The sequence below is a fragment of the Rhagoletis zephyria genome, unplaced genomic scaffold (genome assembly GCF_001687245.7).
Source record: "Rhagoletis zephyria isolate East Lansing unplaced genomic scaffold, Rhagoletis_zephyria_1.1 Rzeph_scaffold_02325, whole genome shotgun sequence".
NCBI classification, from domain to species: Eukaryota; Metazoa; Arthropoda; class Insecta; order Diptera; family Tephritidae; genus Rhagoletis; species Rhagoletis zephyria.
The window spans coordinates 21923-39966 of NW_016159409.1; the positions used below are offsets into that span (position 1 = coordinate 21923).

Below are 18044 nucleotides of genomic sequence, written 5' to 3' on the forward strand. Positions count from 1 at the left end.
AAGTGTTATATATGTATGTGCATAGATACGTATGTGCATAGATACATATGTGCATAGATACATATGTGCATAGATACGTATGTGCATAGATACATATCTCACCTGGGTAAAAGATTGTCGTATGTTATGCACGTACGTATGACGCTTACGACAATCTTTTACCCAGGCGACGATATATAAGTGACCGCATATATTTTTTCTCGTCACTTGCTCTGTCGCTTCACTGCAGCAAAACCAAGTTGTGGGGAAAACCATTACGATATGCGTACAATTGAAACCATGGGTTTGAAGATAGCGCAAATTGATGTGAAAATTTCAATTTCATATTAAATACATTTATGTATGCATGTACATATATACATATGTAAAAATGTAGTTTCGATTTAAAAAAAAATCGGATAAAGTTTTTCTTTCTAGTTTTAGTATTTATTAAAAAAAACTCAATGGACTTCAAAAACTATCTCTTGCATTTGGTTTTACTCAATACCGATATGAGCTGTCGCACAGTGTTATCAAAAAAAAAAGCTATCAATGGGTAGGTTCAGAAGGCGCAGCAGTTGAGCGCAACCGTTGCTAAAAAAAAAATCTGTGATCGTTATGCGTCTTCTGAAAGACTTCATACATTAGCTGTCGAATTCAACTCTCAAATGATCAGAAAAATATTACGATCATCTAACACACAACTATTCAGTTGATCAGAAGTACGCAACAACGCGTTCAGAAGGTGTAATCGCACCAGTTACTGAGCTGTTGCGCCTTCTGAACGTGCCCAATGAAAATTCGTTTCCCAAGTTATATGGCTTCGTATGTATGTACATATGTACATATTTCGAAATTTTTTTTATTTTTAAAGGCTCTCAAGAAAAACTAAAAATTCATATAAAATTACGCACAATAAATGGAAAATAAATTTGCTTCTATAAAAAATTTCTTAAATCAGTATGCAGCTCTTAAGAAAAAAATGCTCGTACATCTCGTCGCTACCATGTCCAACTAACGACTGTGAAAATCGGACCTTTAAAAATTTTGATTTGCCACTAATAATTTTATTTCGTATAGCAGTTGTTGTTTTGACAACTTATTTGCTGGTTAATGACTGCAAATAGCTTTATAGAAAATTAGAAACGAGAAATAATACTTTCATAAAAATATAAGTACATATGTACATAGATTTAAAAAGCTGCTTGAATACAAAAGTTTTATGAAAATGTCACATTAAACAACTGTCTAAATCTACGTTATTTTTTATAAATAAGGCCGTAAACATTTTCTTACATCGTCAATTTCCATATTCTATTTTTACTCTTTCAATTTCACTGACCAGCGCCGCAAACGATATCAACAAGTAGGCTAACAACCAGAATTGAAATTCAATACGCAAGTACTTACAGTACTACAAGTATACAGGGAGTAGATTTGCTACTCCCTTTTGGCAGCAGCAAATATCTCTCGTACGCGATGAGAGAAAGTAGAGTACCTACTTTGGTGGAGTAATAGCAAGTACGTCAAGTATTTACTCTCTCAACGCCAAGTAGTGTATGTATGCGGAAAAAGAGTAACAATGTGTTTGGAGTAGAGTACAATGTACAAGGAGTACTTATAAGTATTATTCAATATATTGAACGAAATGCGGCAAATACACTTGCGCTGGACTTTAATACATACATACAGTTCTTCGTCTTACTGTTCATCGCTTCATGTATTGTTGCTTGTATGTTTTTTTGTTTATGATTCCTGTATTTTGAATTGTTTACATTCTCGTGCTTATACTTATTTTCACCAAGTTTGTTTGTTAATGCATTATCGCGCATATGTTTAGTCGACCAGGCAAAGTCAAGATTGTAAGTTGTGTTTTGTTGTACGTTTTGTAGCTAGTTATTTGTATATGTATACATATTGTGTTTTGCAGTCCTGAAGATGCCTTTAGATTAAAGGCGAAATATCGGCAGTAATAAACAAAAAGGAATATAAGACATCCAATTGTTTTATTTACCCTCGGCCTAGAGCTCAAAAAAATTGTCCACGATAATATTTCAATTGCTCCAAAGAACCTATATACCAGAGAAGCGCAGCCAGTATGATCAAACTCACCATCCATAATTTGTTCTACTTATATGCATTCATATTTACTGAAATGCCCCCGAACGTCATATCCACCCTTAAACAAGAGGTATCTATCACGGTGGAGAGAATACAGAGGTGGCGCCGATGACGATACCGCTACTCGGATCTCAGTGATTTTGACAGAATCAGCTGTTTTGGTGACGTCATAGTAGAGAAGACAGCAGTAGTGATGTGCTCAGTCAATACTTTCATGTATTGATCGATATTCGGTAACGATTTAAAATGTATCCAATACTCTCGATACTCGGTACCAAAACATTTAGATTTCAAATAAAAGCGCACACAGGCCAAAGATATGGAAAAAACGGCTCAGGGGAGACTCGCCAATAGAGCTTTTAATACTGATTCAAATGAAAGATGTATATATGTCGGTTCCAGGCCACAACGCATTTTTGGAGGCCTAGGGGCAGATTCTATAACCAGTTAGCGACAATTTTCGAATCGGTATCGGGTTTGTTGACGTATGATATGAAATATTGTTACACCAACAAGTACGATATCGATCCGAAACTTGTCGCTAACTGGTTAGATCTCCCCCCTGAAAAGCTTCTTCATCCGTCAAAACATTTTTCTTGAACCTTGGATCGACTAAGGTTAAAACTGATAAAATAATATTTTTCTGTGGCGATAAGTTCAAGTGTTTTAGCCGATATCATATAAATTAGTAATGAAAGTTTTTTCTAAACCTGAAAGGCATATAATGGCGAGGGTTTAATGTAAATAATCGGTATCGGATACCGAAGTATAGGGTACCGAAATCTTTTTTAAGTATTGGGTACCGAGTATTGGGGACAATTCACCACATCACTAGTCGCCCTCATTCTCACCGCTCTCAGCTGTCAACTCTACGATGACGTCACGCTAAAATTACTCTCACGAATTCTGCTGCAATCGGCGCAATCTTGTATTCTATCATTCTTGGGTATCTATCATACTCATACTTAACAACATGCCTGACGCGCGCAAACTTCAACTCTCCTTGGCGTGATGTGCAAAGAGCTGAGGCAAATAAGTATGATTGAGGAGTGCGCATGTACATACATGAGCACATTAATAAACTTAAAGAGGAAAAAAAAGTACAAAATAAAAAGATGTTTCTTTTTTAATAAATTAATAATAATAACTTAAAAAATTGTGAACATGAAAAAATGTACTACCTGCTTTTGTTTTTGCGATCCAAGCCCGAAGTTTTAAGGGAATAGAGTAAACATTAGTTTAAGCATGCCAAACGGATGATTACATCACTTAAAAATATGTATGTATGAATTTTATTTTAGATAGGTATGTACGTTGCTGGGTTTATGACCATGTATACTAATTTTGTGGAACTCTTACTATTATTGTTTCATTGTTACCGTTTGTGCGAATACCCTGAGCTATCAGTAAATATTTTATGTTTATATACATATTTATAATAGTATTTAGAAGTTATCCTTCAGTCTCTGGTTATGCGCTTAGATAAAGAAAGTGCTCTAAAAATCATTTCTTTATAAATACATATATAAATATTGTATAAGTACATATATAAGTATGTACATATGACTAAACGATCACCAAAATACATACATACATAAACATGCATGTATAAGCAAACGCAATTTTAAAATGCGTTGGTAAAAACAACCACCATCTGCATAGCAATTCCCTAACTAGTTGGCGGAAGCGGCATTTACAAATTTCGGGTTGAGTGGAATGATTCACATGATTCCACTCAAGCAATGAATATTGTGGATCAAACTCCGTTGAACTGAGGATCAAACTTATTGGGGATGGTATGAGTATGATGAGGGCATCGTATTCAAATGGAGGGCAACTTGTGCACATAAATCAATGTCGTTGTGCATATGCGTACATCAGAGTGGTGGCGTTTCGCTGATTTAGACGTACTTATATGCAACAAATGCTGAGTAGCGGGGAACGTCAAAATAGGAACTCTTTGCTGATCACTGCTATATACCGAAAATGAAAGTTATATCTGCAAATCATAAGTTGATAGAGCACTTTAAAGGGTAAAAATTGATCCCTAAATATGCCAATATTTACCGTTGTTTCTACGTCAGAAACCGAATTGATTACTTACAAAAATGAATCTGTCGAAAGGCTTACAATTTCATCTTTGAAACCCCACATTTTTCTTTGAAATCGCTTCATTAGTTCTCGAGCAAAAAGCGTTTTCGTGAAGCTCTAAAAATTACAACTACAACATTTGAGCATAGCCTCAATATCGAAACGAAGGTGTATTCTACGTCAAAAGGTGATAAAACTTTATACTTGGGCTACAATTAAAGTTACAACTCTCTGCTACTATCCCTGAAAATACAATTCATTCACCTTGACTTGATGGTCACGTATAATCATTTATTGAACAATAACAAAATACTGGAGTATTGTGCCATTGGAAGGAAGAAACTGTGCCAAAATCCATTTTTGCTGTTCAATAAATGACTATAACTGACCTGAGGGTCAAGGTCCAGGGATGGTATTTTCAAAGATTGTGGTTGAAAGTTCGAGCCTTAATTTAAGCCTAAGTGGAAGATTCTACCACCTTTTGTTTAATTGCGGTAGGTACTCAAACTTTGCCAAAATCAGTCTTTGCTATTCAACAAATGACTATAAGTGACCATCAAGTCGAGGTGTACGAATGGTATTTCCAGGGATAGTTGTCGAGAGTTCTAGCTTTAATTTAAGCCCAAGTGGAAGGCTCTATCCAAGAATGATAGCATACAAGATTGCGCCTATCAGAGAGGATTTTTGAGAATAACTTTTGTGGACGTCACATTGGTGCAATTGCGAGACAGAAGTGACGTCATACAAACAACGATTCTGTCAAATTCACTGAGAGAGGAATAGCGGTACCAGGATTGGCGCAACCTGTATTTCTCTCAATCGTGGGTTCTATCACCTTTTGTTTGTTTGCTAGAGCTTCTCAAATATTGCAAAAAACGCGATTTTTGTTATACTTTGATGACGTTTTTCTCAAAATCTAAAGATGATGGAAACTTTACACTTACAGATTCGTAATCAGCGCAAAAAAGTCTATGAAAAACAGCTTTACCATTTTAGGAAACAAATTTTTCCCCCATTTTTATTTTTCATACATACTATGTACATATGTATGTATATATTTCATGGAAATTATCATTTAATCAAATTTCGAAAAAAAAAATTATTTCTGCAGTGAAAACACGACCATTCGTTTTGAAATTCGAGAAATGAAGTCGTTCATGAGTTCATGGTTAAGAATGCAATATTGCTACATACATGGCTCAGCCGTTTTTGGTGCATTGTCGAGCGCAAATAATTTTTCACCCTACGCAAAACAGAAAAGCTCCTCTGGAGTCTAATCTAATGAAGCGTACATATTCAGGAACAAGTTCCACACACAATTCGTTTTCACGCAAAAATTGCACAACATCTTTCACAGATCCTGGATTTTGCTCTGTACGCCTCATTATGCAGAGATATATAGCTTTATCGATATTGAGTCTGCATTCGTCAAAATCTCCATTATAAAACGTGACATTTTCTTCAAATCTACTGTCTCACCAAGAATGAACTTTTCTAAAGTTTTATAAAACGTTGCCGATTCAGTATCAAATTTACTTGTCAGGGAGAAAGTAACTTGGTCAAAAATTTCGTAATATATCTACCGAAAATACTCTTTCAATTGGACTTATTTTTCTTCTAAAACATTTTCAGGTGGGCAATTACCCACCTTTAAAAGTTTCACCACCATACCCACGTCTTCCGCCGCACCTGGTAGTATGCATACGGTGACCATGCGTTCTGTTTTTTGCAGGACCGTACTGTTTTTCAAAGGTCGGCCCTGCGTAGTTTTTCAAACCTGAAAAACCTGAAAATGTGCTGATTTTTTCCAAGTGTCCTGCATTTGTCCCGNTAAAAAAGGGTATTGTTTTCGTTTTGAACGACTCAAAATTTGCCTAGAAAATAATCTTTTAAAGATTTTCACTTTTCGTGTAAGCTACTGTAATTATAATGTGTTTTACTATACTCTTATATCGATGAAGAAAACGTGATTCATTTTTAAAGTTTAAAATATATTAAGAATTTAGAATCATAAATACTCTTTTGATATTTTTATACTACGTAAATATATGTAGGCATATTTTTGAAAAATTGTCCTTNTCAGACTTTTACGTGAAAATAGGTGTGGGTTTTATATACTATATTTAGTTTTAAAATATCAGCAATGTAGTTAAATTCTTTGTTCCTGTATGAAAACTTGAATTTGGACGAAACAAAATACATAACAATTAAACGCGCGCAAAAAGATGGGAGCTGGCCATTTTTTCGCTTCCCGCTGCACCTGAAGCGATCTATGTGGCATGCTTCGTGCATTTTCATGCATTTCATCTTATCTGTCAAAGCGAATCTATCACGCAAAACGAAGCAAGCGTTTTAGCTGGCATCAGTTATTAATCGAGAAAAAAGTTTTTTCTAATGATGACATAAAATTTACCTGTACATAGTGCACTTATTCAGCTTTAAAAATCTTCTTTATTTTTTCAATTCCGATTATTCCTCGCTGAGATATAAAAATTTAAAAATAGTGATAAAAACGATGGCGGACCCTATGGTATCTAGTTTCAATCGCATCAGCGAGGATATTATGTGATAACCTTGCTTTAAGGTTTGTTTTTGTTGTAACAATATATCGATTATTATATCGATGATATCATCTTTTTCTTCATATTTATCTTTATTTTTGCATATTCCCCTTCAAATTTACCTTGAAGTGATGCAGTTACCCTAATTGTTAATAAGGACATAAAAACTTTAGATCGTAAGAAAAATTCTTACAAAGGCTTTATTCCCACCTTTTTTGTTAATGCAAATGCTTTATTTATTTATTTATTTAATCAAATACTTTGTTCACTTGTATTGGTCAACATACATATGTACTTTATTCCCAAGTTTTTGTTGAAATAAGCATATTACACATTTAGCGCAGTGATCGGACTTTACAAAAATTCTGTGTGGTAGAATCTGGAAAAAAATGTGGTAGATTTCAAAAAAATGTGCTAGATCTCTGGGTTTGGATCAAAATTTGTATAAAAATTTAAAAAATGCTGCAAGGTTTCACCTAAATGGCAAACTTTTTAATTAGACTCTTAGTTTAGTTAGTTTTGCAAGGTTTCACCTAAATGGCAAACTTTTTAATTAGACTCTTAGTTTAGTTAGTTTTGCAAGGTTTCACCTAAATGGCAAACTTTTTAATTAGACTCTTAGTTTAGTTAGTTTTGCAAGGTTTCACCTAAATGGCAAACTTTTTAATTAGACTCTTAGTTTAGTTAGTTTTGGCAATTTTTCTCCTTGGCAGTGTAAAGCAGTTTCTTCCATATTAGGGTATTTTTCGAACATATTTTAAGAGATTTCTGCAACCTTTCGGAGTGCTGTCAGCTTTTCTTTTTATCACATCACGAAGTAGCGAACAAATGTGGCACGTTCCAGAAACAGCTAACTGGGATTTGCCGATTTTGCCAATCCTCAAGTAAAAGTAAACAACGCCTTAGAAACTTTATATGCACTTAAATCTGCTAATACATTTCTTCGCTTTTAACATTTTCGCTATTAATTCTTTTTATAACTCATTTATTTTGCAATTTAACACAATAAAACCGCGTTTCCTGTCGAAAAATTGATTACTGAGAAAATTTACTATTTTACTTTTTATTTTATTCTCCCATTCGGATTGGTTTACTTTTGCTTGAGAAATTTCATCGTCGCCGGGAACGTGGAATCTTGTATTATATCATACTTGTTACCATATAGTGTTTAGTGTTGGACAATTTTTTCTCTTAAAATCAAGAAAATTATGTCAAGCAAAAATAAAACTACTCAAACACGCGAATATGTGGTAGATTTCAGACCTTGTGTGGTAGATGCTCAAAAAAGTGGCAGATCTACCACAATGTGGTAGAAGTCCGATCACTGATTTAGCGTCTACTTTCATTTGTCTGGATTAATCAACAATGTCGTATATGTATGTAAATTGACACATGCCAAATTATTTGGCTATAAGAATACACTAAGCTACGCATATAAGAATGCAAGCGAAAATTAATACCCTGTTGAGTAAAGCCAATGCAATATTAATACTTATGGCGTTTTCTTTTCTGGAAAAATTTCACCTTCTTATGTGGCAACATTATCAGAGTGCAAGATTTCAAAGAAAGAGCACGCAATATGCATGTGAAGATGCTGAGAAAAGAGCACGAAAGCTTGACAGCCCTGGCGCAGAGCAGAATAAATGCAACATTATTTCGAGAAAAGAAAACGCTATTAGAATTTTATTATTAGCTACGTCAGCATTTAATTTGTATAAAAAGGTAACAATTAATACAATAAAGGCACTTGAGATCAATCAAGCAAACGACTATATTCTAACTTGGCATATTCGCTACTGTTACAAACATTCTGGTGACCCCTGTGAAAGGACATTGTGGAGATCTGGTGACTATAAAGGACATTCTGGAAACCCTGAAAGACATTCGGTAAAGGACGCTATGGAAACCTAGACACCCCTTGAAAGGAAATTCCAGACTTCTGGACACAAATTCAGCTTAAACAAGGCCAGTGCAGCAGACAACAAAAAAAAAACGGGCGGCAATATTGAAGCAATTATGCGAAACTTTAAAAAGGACCCGCCATCCAGGAAGCAGTCAGTCAGTTATTACGAGGAGCGATTGAGAAGACGAGTGGTCGACGTTTGAAACAGCTGGATCACGGCTACTTCACAAATGACTACTATAACAATATAATGGAAATTGTTAATCAGTACAAGGACATTTTCGAGTCTGCAGTGCTTCAAATGGGCTCTAACTGATGAAGTAAGTACGTACCAAAAGTCCACACAGAAGCACGGCATAATACTGGAACCAAACAGGCAGCTTCCAACGAGTATATTAAACTAGTAAACTAGTTTGTAGGCAAAGTTTCACCACAATGTGTTCCAGCAATTAATGAATTGTGCGAAAAAAGAAGACATTCACTTCAGGATATATGAGATGTTCGACGACCCCACCGAGTAGAGCTACAAGGTCGACAACTTCATTTCACTTGAAGAAAAGGAACGGAGTACTTTATGAGTAGCTAATAGTGACTCCCATACTGAGCAATCTTCAAACCAACTTCCAATTAAACAGCAATCAATTTCATTGCCAAAAATAATAATTCCAAAATTCCAGGGCACCTATTTTAAATGGCAAGAATTTCATGACTTATTCTCTCAACTCGTAATAAATCTACCTCTTTCAAAAGTTCATAAAATGTGGTACTTGAAAACTCACTTAGAGGTGGAGGCTAGAAATGTAATTAAACATTTCGTCTCAACACCAGGATGCAGCGTTAAAACACCAAAAGCTTGCTGGTGAGCAAGTTTGTAAATGAGCTAACTACTACACCTGGAAACACATCCATGACAATGTAAAAAAACTGCATGACACAACACAAGGATGTCTATTAGCATTGGAAAATTTTGCAGATAGGCACATCAACATGGGATCCACTTCTTCTCCCCCTTCTACTAAAGAAACTAGATCAACCGACTCATTTGCGGTACGAACAATCATTATCAAAGCGACGGAAGGTACAAACAATCACGGAATTCCTGCAATTTATGCAGAAACACTTTCAATCCATGGAAGCGATGGGTATCAAGGACAAATCTACAGTCACATCCAAAGGTCATAAAAATTACACTTGCAGCATGTGCAAAAAAGAAAAACATCCATTATTTTCTTGTAAGGAATTTTTACAACGGTGTCCATCGACACGCTTTCAGTTCATACAAGGGCAGAAATATAGCCACAATTTTATAAAACCGGGACATGGTTCGAAAAATCGTATATTAAGAAACTATCTGAAATGCAACAAAAAACACATTAAATTTCAAGGATTCAGAAAGGGATATGAGCAAAGACATTATATCAGTAGCCACTCCAACACATAGCAATGGATCGCAAAGTATTACACCATCCAGGACCAAACCAACAACTTCAAAAGACGAAGCAGCGTCACTTACCACCACAAAGCACTCAAAGTCAAACACATATGTACTACTCAGCGCTGCCATGGTGAAAGTTAAAGGAATCGGAACAGAAGTGCAGTGTCGAGCAATTCTCGATTCAGACTCACAAGTTAATTTTGTGACTGAGCGATTGGTTAAACGTCTGGACATCTCAACTAAACATTATCAAGCTCCATTAGTGGCATCGGGTCGAGGAACATCAGCATCGAGTCAACGTGGCGCTACAGTCTCGGATCAACAACTTCACAACCCGGCTAGAGGCAGCGGAATTTCCTCAGATTATAGCCCTGTTCACGTACGCACTATCCAGTAAAGTCCAGTACTAATTCTACTGGTTTTTACAGGATGTCGTTTTCGTACGCAAAAACTTGTAAGAAACTAGCAAAACAGGGGAAATTGAGAGAGCAAAAATGACAGCTGAACTTGCAAGTTTTACTGGATTTTTACTGGATAAATTTTTACTAGCAACTATTTGCTAGTAAGAAAAACAACTGATGGCATGATGCTTAATGTAATTCACATTAACAAAATAATTGTTTATGGTGATTTTAGAGTTGAAATTGACAAAATAAACCTATTTAAATATATAATAAGATGGGAAATACTAGTTTTCTTAGAAAATTGCATAGGAAAATAACAAATTAATCAGCTGTTCATAAAACTAGCAGCTTCTTGCTGGTTTTGCGTTTTCGTACTTTCTTGGATATTTCTCTCATTGGGAGTAAATATTGGCTTACTCTCCGAAATTTGGTTAGTGGCAAGTTACTGGATATTTTTTTCTGGAGAATACGAAAACACAACTTATATCCCCGAAGCCTTCGCAAGGAATCAAGATCGACGAATGGCAAAACCTGAGAACACCATGTTAGCCCAACGATGGGCAATCGCGGCTCTTTGAGCCAAATGCGGCTCTTTGCTTAGCAAAGTGCGGCTCTCTTTACTTTCTCTTTGCTTAGAACATTTTGGTTTTTTTTTTTTACTTTTCAAAATACATATTTTTTGCTGGACATTCTTTTCCATTGTGTTGTTTTTTTTATTTTATTCTTTTCATATACACATACGCATATTGAGATCGGAATATTACCCGCAATTAGAGAATGGAAGTTAGCTTTCTGACTTAAGGCGGGTTTAACGTTCGAGTCCGGACAACTTTATATTTGCTCTCAAATCATTTTTGCCGGACAGGGCCCTGACGTACGGTTTATCGCTCAGTTCGGCACATTTTATTTTATTCTGAAGCAAACAGCTGATGATATTGTTACCTACATACGATTTTGAGGGCAAATAACACATGCAATTCGCTGCAAACGCATATAAAGAAGAACGCGGCAACCCGAATCATCAAGTCTTTCGGACAAAAAATCAAAATCAATTTGATTCGAACAAAGAGAGTTCAGCACATTTTTGTCGCGCTCTCAGTGAGACAAAGTGATGTTCTTTACCGATATGATGGGACATTTGTAAAACTTGAATTTGTCTCTACAAGGAGAGAATAAAAATCTTTTTGATTTGTCGCAAATTATTTTAAGTTTTGAAGCTAAACTACGTATTTTTATTTATGATCTCAAAAAAAGAATATATCATTATTTTCCATGGCTAGAAAAAATATTGCACATGATTTAAAAGCAGGTTTTGAAAAAAGATTTGCCGATTGGAAATTATTTAAATATACTTCATAAACCCTTTTTTATGTAACATAATTGAGGATGAATTTACAATAGTCCTTTTTAAAAAAAGCGAAGAAGAGTTGGAGTTTTTGGAATTAAAAGAAGATACGGCACTGGAAATGCAACATAATGCTTTGCCATGATGCAATAATACAAGGTTCGATAAACTGACAGTTGTCTCTCTCGCACCGCTCCCTTAGCAGTGGCACCGTGTTGCTTCTTTGCACATTTACATGGAAACAGTGTAGCTTTGGTGCGAAATAGAAGTATGAGCGTTGGCATGAGCAGTGGCACCGTGTTGCTTCTTTGCACATTTACATGGAAACAGTGTAGCTTTGGTGCGAAATAGAAGTATGAGCGTTGGCATGAGCAGTGGCACCGTGTTGCTTCTTTGCACATTTACATGGAAACAGTGTAGCTTTGGTGCGAAATAGAAGTATGAGCGTTTGTGCAATATGTGTATTTGTATATGCATATGAAGCATATTTAACTGATGAAAAGATAAACTGTTTTTAAATTGGATGTTTACATCAATCTCATAGTAGTCTTATTTTAATTTTGAGTCATTTTGAAGTTTCTACACAGCTAAATAGCACATAAATTACGTAATTCACATAGATACATCAATATTACGTTCAACATTTCGTTTAAAATGCCAGATTTCCTGCAAATACATTAGAATTTACAAAAGGAATTTCACTACTAATTGCCTACTTTGCGTACTTTTCTACTACCATTTTCGCACCAAGAGATTTCATTCCTCCCCTTTTCTCCGTCCTTCGTAAATGCAACCTTTTGTAAGGGAGTGTCAAACCGCAGATGTCAATAATTATAATTATCTAACCTTGTATTATTGAATCATGATGCTTTGCTATTGCTTGTATTCCGGCAAAAGGTACCATATTTAAAATATTCGCTGTTGAAAACAGCTGCGTGCAGTATATTTTCAAATGTTTGCCAACTGCAATTTGCCAACAAGAAAACAGCAGGTTGGAATTTACGCAAATCCCTCAATTGAATTTGATGGTTTGGAAGTTAAAATAAAAAATGCGACTAATTAAACTTGTAGGAAGTAATTTATTATTCAATTTGATTTTTAGTTAATGATCAATTTATGGTAGATTATTTTTGGTATTTTATAGGCTTATTGATCAGTACTTTTATGTGCAAGAAAACACTGTTCTTCACGTTTTACGGAGGTTGGTTTCTATTTCTATTGTAAACTGCAATTTTTTATGATATTTGTTAAGTGTTTTCAATATGGTGTCCACGTCGTTTCGTTTAACTATGGCTAAAATGTCATCCACATAGTTTACTATTAATTTTATATCAATTTCAAAGTTTTCCTTAAGTTCTAACATAGTTGCGTTCAGAAACCATTATAATGTCAGCAATAGTAGGTGAGAGTGGGTTTCCCATTGGCATTCCAAAGGTTTGTTCATAGAATTTTCCGTTCTGCGCGAAATAATTGTTATCCTTCAGGCAGAAATTAAGGATATTTAGAAATTTATTTTTGGAGATGTTCGTCGACTGTTTAATTGTGCTCCATTTTGACATGATTATATTAATGGCTAAAGGTATCGGAATGTTGGTAAACAAAGATACCACATCAAAGGACACCAGCAATTCTTCCTCACTTACTTTTATTTTATCCAGTTTATCTTTTAATCTAAACGCATTTTTTATGTTGTATTCCTCAGAAATTAGGTTACTGAGAATCTTACCTACATATTTGGACAAACCATAACACGGAACATCGATGGACGATTGATTGCCTTAAAGGCAAGTCTGGTTTGTGGATCTTTGGAAGTCCGTAAAGTCTAGGTGCAATCGCTGCTGTGCATACGAGTTGTCGTTTACCTCTATAGTCAACAGAATTCTGCTTTTATACAATTCGTAAACCAGGGTGCTGTTCTTCCTCTGTAGCGTGTTAGTTGGATCCTTTCTTACTATTTTATACGTATTTTTGTCGTCAAGTAGTTTATTCATCTTTTTTGTATAGTCCTCTTTGTATATTACCACTGTTTTGTTTCCGTTATCGGCGTCTGTTAAGATAATCTCATCTTTGTGCGACTTGAAGAAAGTTTTCGTCTTGTTGAATGTTTCCAGTAAACATTTTTCTGCTGAGTTGTATCTTATATTTCGTTTAAATTGTATTATATTATTGCTGAGTTTGCATCTTGCAATTTCCTTGGTTCTGTCATCCTTTTCTTGTTGTATGATTTGTTCAATTTCTGCTATCATTTGGATCGGTTGGAAAGAAAATGTATTCAACAAAGTGTGATTGATTTTGACATTGCTCTCATAAGAAACAGGCTATAATGTCAAATTGAAATGAACTGTTAACCCATTTGAAAACGTGTTTTTATTTCAAATTTGAATTTAAAAAAAAATACACACAAATTTTTCAAGCAACAAATTTTCTTAATAAACGTGAAATTGTTAAGAGATAAACCGCCGAGAAGAGCAAGTAAGTACATTTAAGTTTGGTAATAAGTAAATACGTTCGACATTGCTTAAATATTTAATGTAAGCAAACCAAGATAAAACGGAGCAAAACGTTTGAACGGTGCGCTGTATGAAATAAAAGTCAGGACACGAAAATAGTGCGATCTTTTAAACCACCTAGTTGCGAATTTAGACGGCAGCGATGGGAAGAAAGCTGTGGTGTTGTACTACGTGATTCATCTCGCGTTTGTGAAAACCACTTCAAGGAAAGTGATGTCCAAATCAAACACCTTCCAACGAGCTCGTTTATACCCATGCGCAGTCCCAATGCCATACGAAACAACTGATACAAGTGAGGATTTAGTACGCGATCAGGATACGTTCTTTGTTGATGCCCAAACTCAAACAGACGACTCTTTAGAATGCACGTTGCGAAGAGAAATATTTCGGCTTACCGAAATAATTAACCCATACAAGCAAGTATGAAAGAGCTTAAATTAAAACCACTCGAAGCAAGGTCTTTAATGGAAAACTATTCCGCATGAAAAAAATTTAATTTCAAAATTGTTAGAGTTAAGCTCACATATAAAATTGGTAAAAAATGTGAAATCATACTTTTATAAGTGTCGAATAATGTTTAGGATAAAAAATTTAAATTTAAAAATAAACGCACAAAAGCATAAAACTTGGGCAACTAAAAAAAAGAAAATTGCTAAAACGATTTTATAAACAATTTCTTTAATTGTATTGACAAAATATATGTGATGTAAGTAATGTGAGTAAAACAAAACTATAATCGAAATAAAAGCCTAGGGCATCAGTGCTGATAAGATACATGCATCAATAAGGGTTAATTCGTTTGTTTATACTTTTTGACATTATAGTACCTTAAAAGAGAGCCGCACTGAGTTGTTAATCACACCTTGTTTACTACACCTTTGTTGGAAACTAGTCTTCGTTGTGGGTAGTGTAAATTTTCTGCCTAATGACAGCAGCCACTTTGCTTCTGCCGCGAAATCTATGTCCGTTTTGTTAACAAACCAATCATTTAAATTTATTCCCAACTTCTACATTTGTTGCTGTTTTAGTCTCTCCAGTATGGATGTTTGTATTGTTTCGCGTTCTTTTTTAATTCTTTGGCTGAGGCAGTTTTGCTTGCAGATAAAGGAATCCAGTAGTGCGATTCTGAATCTTATTTTAACCACATTTCACGTTGTTATCTCTAGTTAACAACTTTTTTTGGGGTTAAGTGATTGTGTATCAACTTTAACCATATTTGTCCTTGTTTAGTGTTAACAAACGCAGTCAGCTGCTTGGTGACAATTATTTTTGTGGTTAAGCTAACAGCATCTATTTTTCTTTGTTAAGCTGTTGTTTACAAATTTTGCTGTGAAGTTAAATTGAGAAAATTGAGAAAATTGTGAAGATTGTGTTAAAAAATGGCATTTGCATACATTGCATCATATTTATATGATAACGATAATGAGCAGCCATTAAACGTGCCAAGAATTGACCGGCGTAGGCTTCGCGAAATCGATAACCCTTTCGAACTAACGTTAACGGAGTTCCGGAGGCTATATAGACTCAGTCCCGGTATGGTTGAAAATATGGTGTCACAACTTGACAATCAATTAAGAGGATCGCGAATAACAGCGTTATCGACTGAAAAGCAGGTAAGTCAATATACATGTATTTCAACTTTATTAAATATTATAGGTGCGTTCCAGCAGTAGTACGAATTGCAGGGTCTGAAGGTTTCAAGGATTTACAGAAAAAGCTGCTTTTAACTTTAATAAACCTTATGTGACGTGGAACAGCTTTTTCTGTGAAACGTACAATTGCTATTACCGCTAGAAAGCATCTTGTATAAGCATGTGTTTATGTACTCGTTGAAGGTTCTANCTAGCTGCTCTACGGTTTTATGCCACCGGATGGAGGTTTTAGCTGCTCTACGGTTTTATGCCACTGGATGCTATCAACGCCCAGTAGGTGAACAGTGGGCATATCCATGAGCCAAACATCGATAAGCCGTTGCATACACCGTGTGACTGACGCAATCAACAATTCAATGTTTACCTCCAAAGTGAAGTTCCCTATGACGCAACTGGAGTGCCAAGCGGCAAAGGAAATTTTTGCGTCTGCACCTTCACCATTTGTAGCAGGAACTATCGGTGCAATCGACTGCACCCATGTTGCAATTTTGGCTCCCAAAAATAATGAATCAAATTATGTCAATCACCATGGGTACCATTCGATGAACGTGCAAATGGTAAGAACAAATGTACAACATGAAAATTTATATTGTTATTTTATAAAGGTTCAAACTACAGATATGTGATCCAAATCTTAAAATGTTAAACGTGAATGCAAAATTTCCGGGAGCACGACATGATTCGTTTATTTGGAGCTTCTCTGCAGCGCGTCGGGTCATGCAGCGATCATTTGAAACTGGAAATCACAACACGTTTTTGATAGGTAAGTTGTTTTAATTCCATACGAATAGAAATATTAAAAGAAAATAATTTCAGGCGATTCTGGATACCCGCTGGAGCCATGGCTGATGACACCTTTACCAAACGAGCCAGAAGGAACATCAAAGTTTCGCTACAACGAGGCGCTATGTAAAGCACGTAACCCGATCGAGAGACTCTTTGGCGTCCTTAAAGGCACATGGCGGTGCTTATCACGGCAAAGAGTACTTTTGTATGACCCCGGCTTTGCTGGCCGAGTAGTTAACGCGTGCGCAACATTGCATAACGTTCGTTTGGGCGATCAAACAACCGATTTTGACGATCGGGTTGTTTATGATCCCGAAATACTAAGCACTAATGACGATTCCGCAGCACCTTCTTCAGTAGCGAAACGTGTTCAGCAACGAATTATAGCAATTTTTTTAAATATTCGTATAACTTAATATATGCCGTCAACGATCGTCTCGATGATAGGCCAGCCATCCACCAAGAGACGCAAGTACCATTATAGCAAATTATATCAACTTATTTATTTTACTTGAGTTCGCTTTTATCATGAACGACTGCCTTTATTTTCTAGATTTGTTCAATGCACGTTAACTAACGCCTTTGTTTGTCATCCGTTTTTTTATCATCTTCCTCTGCACAATAAAATGGGCAACGCTTTTTGCATTATATGTAATGCATATTCAACAAATCAACAGTATTTATTTTTCACGTCCAATGAACATACTTGGCGAGCCGTTAAATGGCACCGCTAAAACTGCGAACTAACCAGCTAAATTTATTGATTTTTATACCTCAATGAAAAAGTTCCACACCTGCGCCGGCTTTAGTAGCAATGTATGCACGATTGCTCGTTCATACGAAATCGAACCGGTGGACATTAAAAGGATTCTTGCGTAAGCTATTCGGAAGAAGCAAGCTAGGGCTGTGCAATTAATTGATTATTCAAAACCTTAATTAATATCGTATTAATCATTATCATACTTTAAATATAATATGTTAATCGAACAAATGATTAACCAACTTGCTCGAGTAATCGAATAATCGCACAACCCTAAAGCAAACCCATATTTCATAATTGTTTACATTTTCATTAACTCTTATAGAGCAATTGTTGCCCTCTGTTTCCAAGCATCAATACAGCCTATATTGCTGAAAATGTTCCTAAATCTATTACAAAACAACCAACCCAACAGCGCCCTTACACTGTCCGGGCGTTTCGCTTTAAACCAATAAACAACAATTGAATTTGTGAGTGCCGGTGCTGTTGTGAAGGGT

The 18044-nt window shown here is 35.5% G+C and overlaps 1 protein-coding gene across 3 annotated transcripts; it reads left to right on the forward strand.

Moving 5' to 3' along the window:
- The first annotated feature begins 15224 nt into the window (after positions 1–15224).
- LOC108366586 (putative nuclease HARBI1) lies at positions 15225–18003 on the forward strand. Of its 3 annotated transcripts, none has more exons than XM_017621034.1 (6): positions 15225–15962; positions 16196–16558; positions 16620–16764; positions 16818–17259; positions 17341–17662; positions 17873–18003. In XM_017621034.1, the coding sequence occupies exons 2-4, from the start codon at positions 16298–16300 to the stop codon at positions 17201–17203; spliced, it is 792 nt and encodes a 263-aa protein (XP_017476523.1). In that variant the 5' UTR covers positions 15225–15962; positions 16196–16297; the 3' UTR covers positions 17204–17259; positions 17341–17662; positions 17873–18003. The 3 variants fall into 3 exon arrangements, with proteins under 3 accessions (XP_017476523.1, XP_017476524.1, XP_017476525.1); XM_017621035.1 differs by having other exon boundaries at positions 17465–17662; XM_017621036.1 differs by having other exon boundaries at positions 16818–17255.
- The last annotated feature ends 41 nt before the right edge of the window (positions 18004–18044 follow it).

Excerpts from the sequence above, each read along its gene's own strand:
- LOC108366586 (XM_017621034.1), top strand. The coding sequence starts at position 16,298 with ATGAGCCAAACATCGATAAGCCGTTGCATACACCGTGTGACTGACGCA. Across the intron at positions 16,559-16,619 it reads ATTCGATGAACGTGCAAATG|ATATGTGATCCAAATCTTAA; the intron begins GTAAGAACAAAT and ends TTCAAACTACAG. Across the intron at positions 16,765-16,817 it reads TCACAACACGTTTTTGATAG|GCGATTCTGGATACCCGCTG; the intron begins GTAAGTTGTTTT and ends AAATAATTTCAG.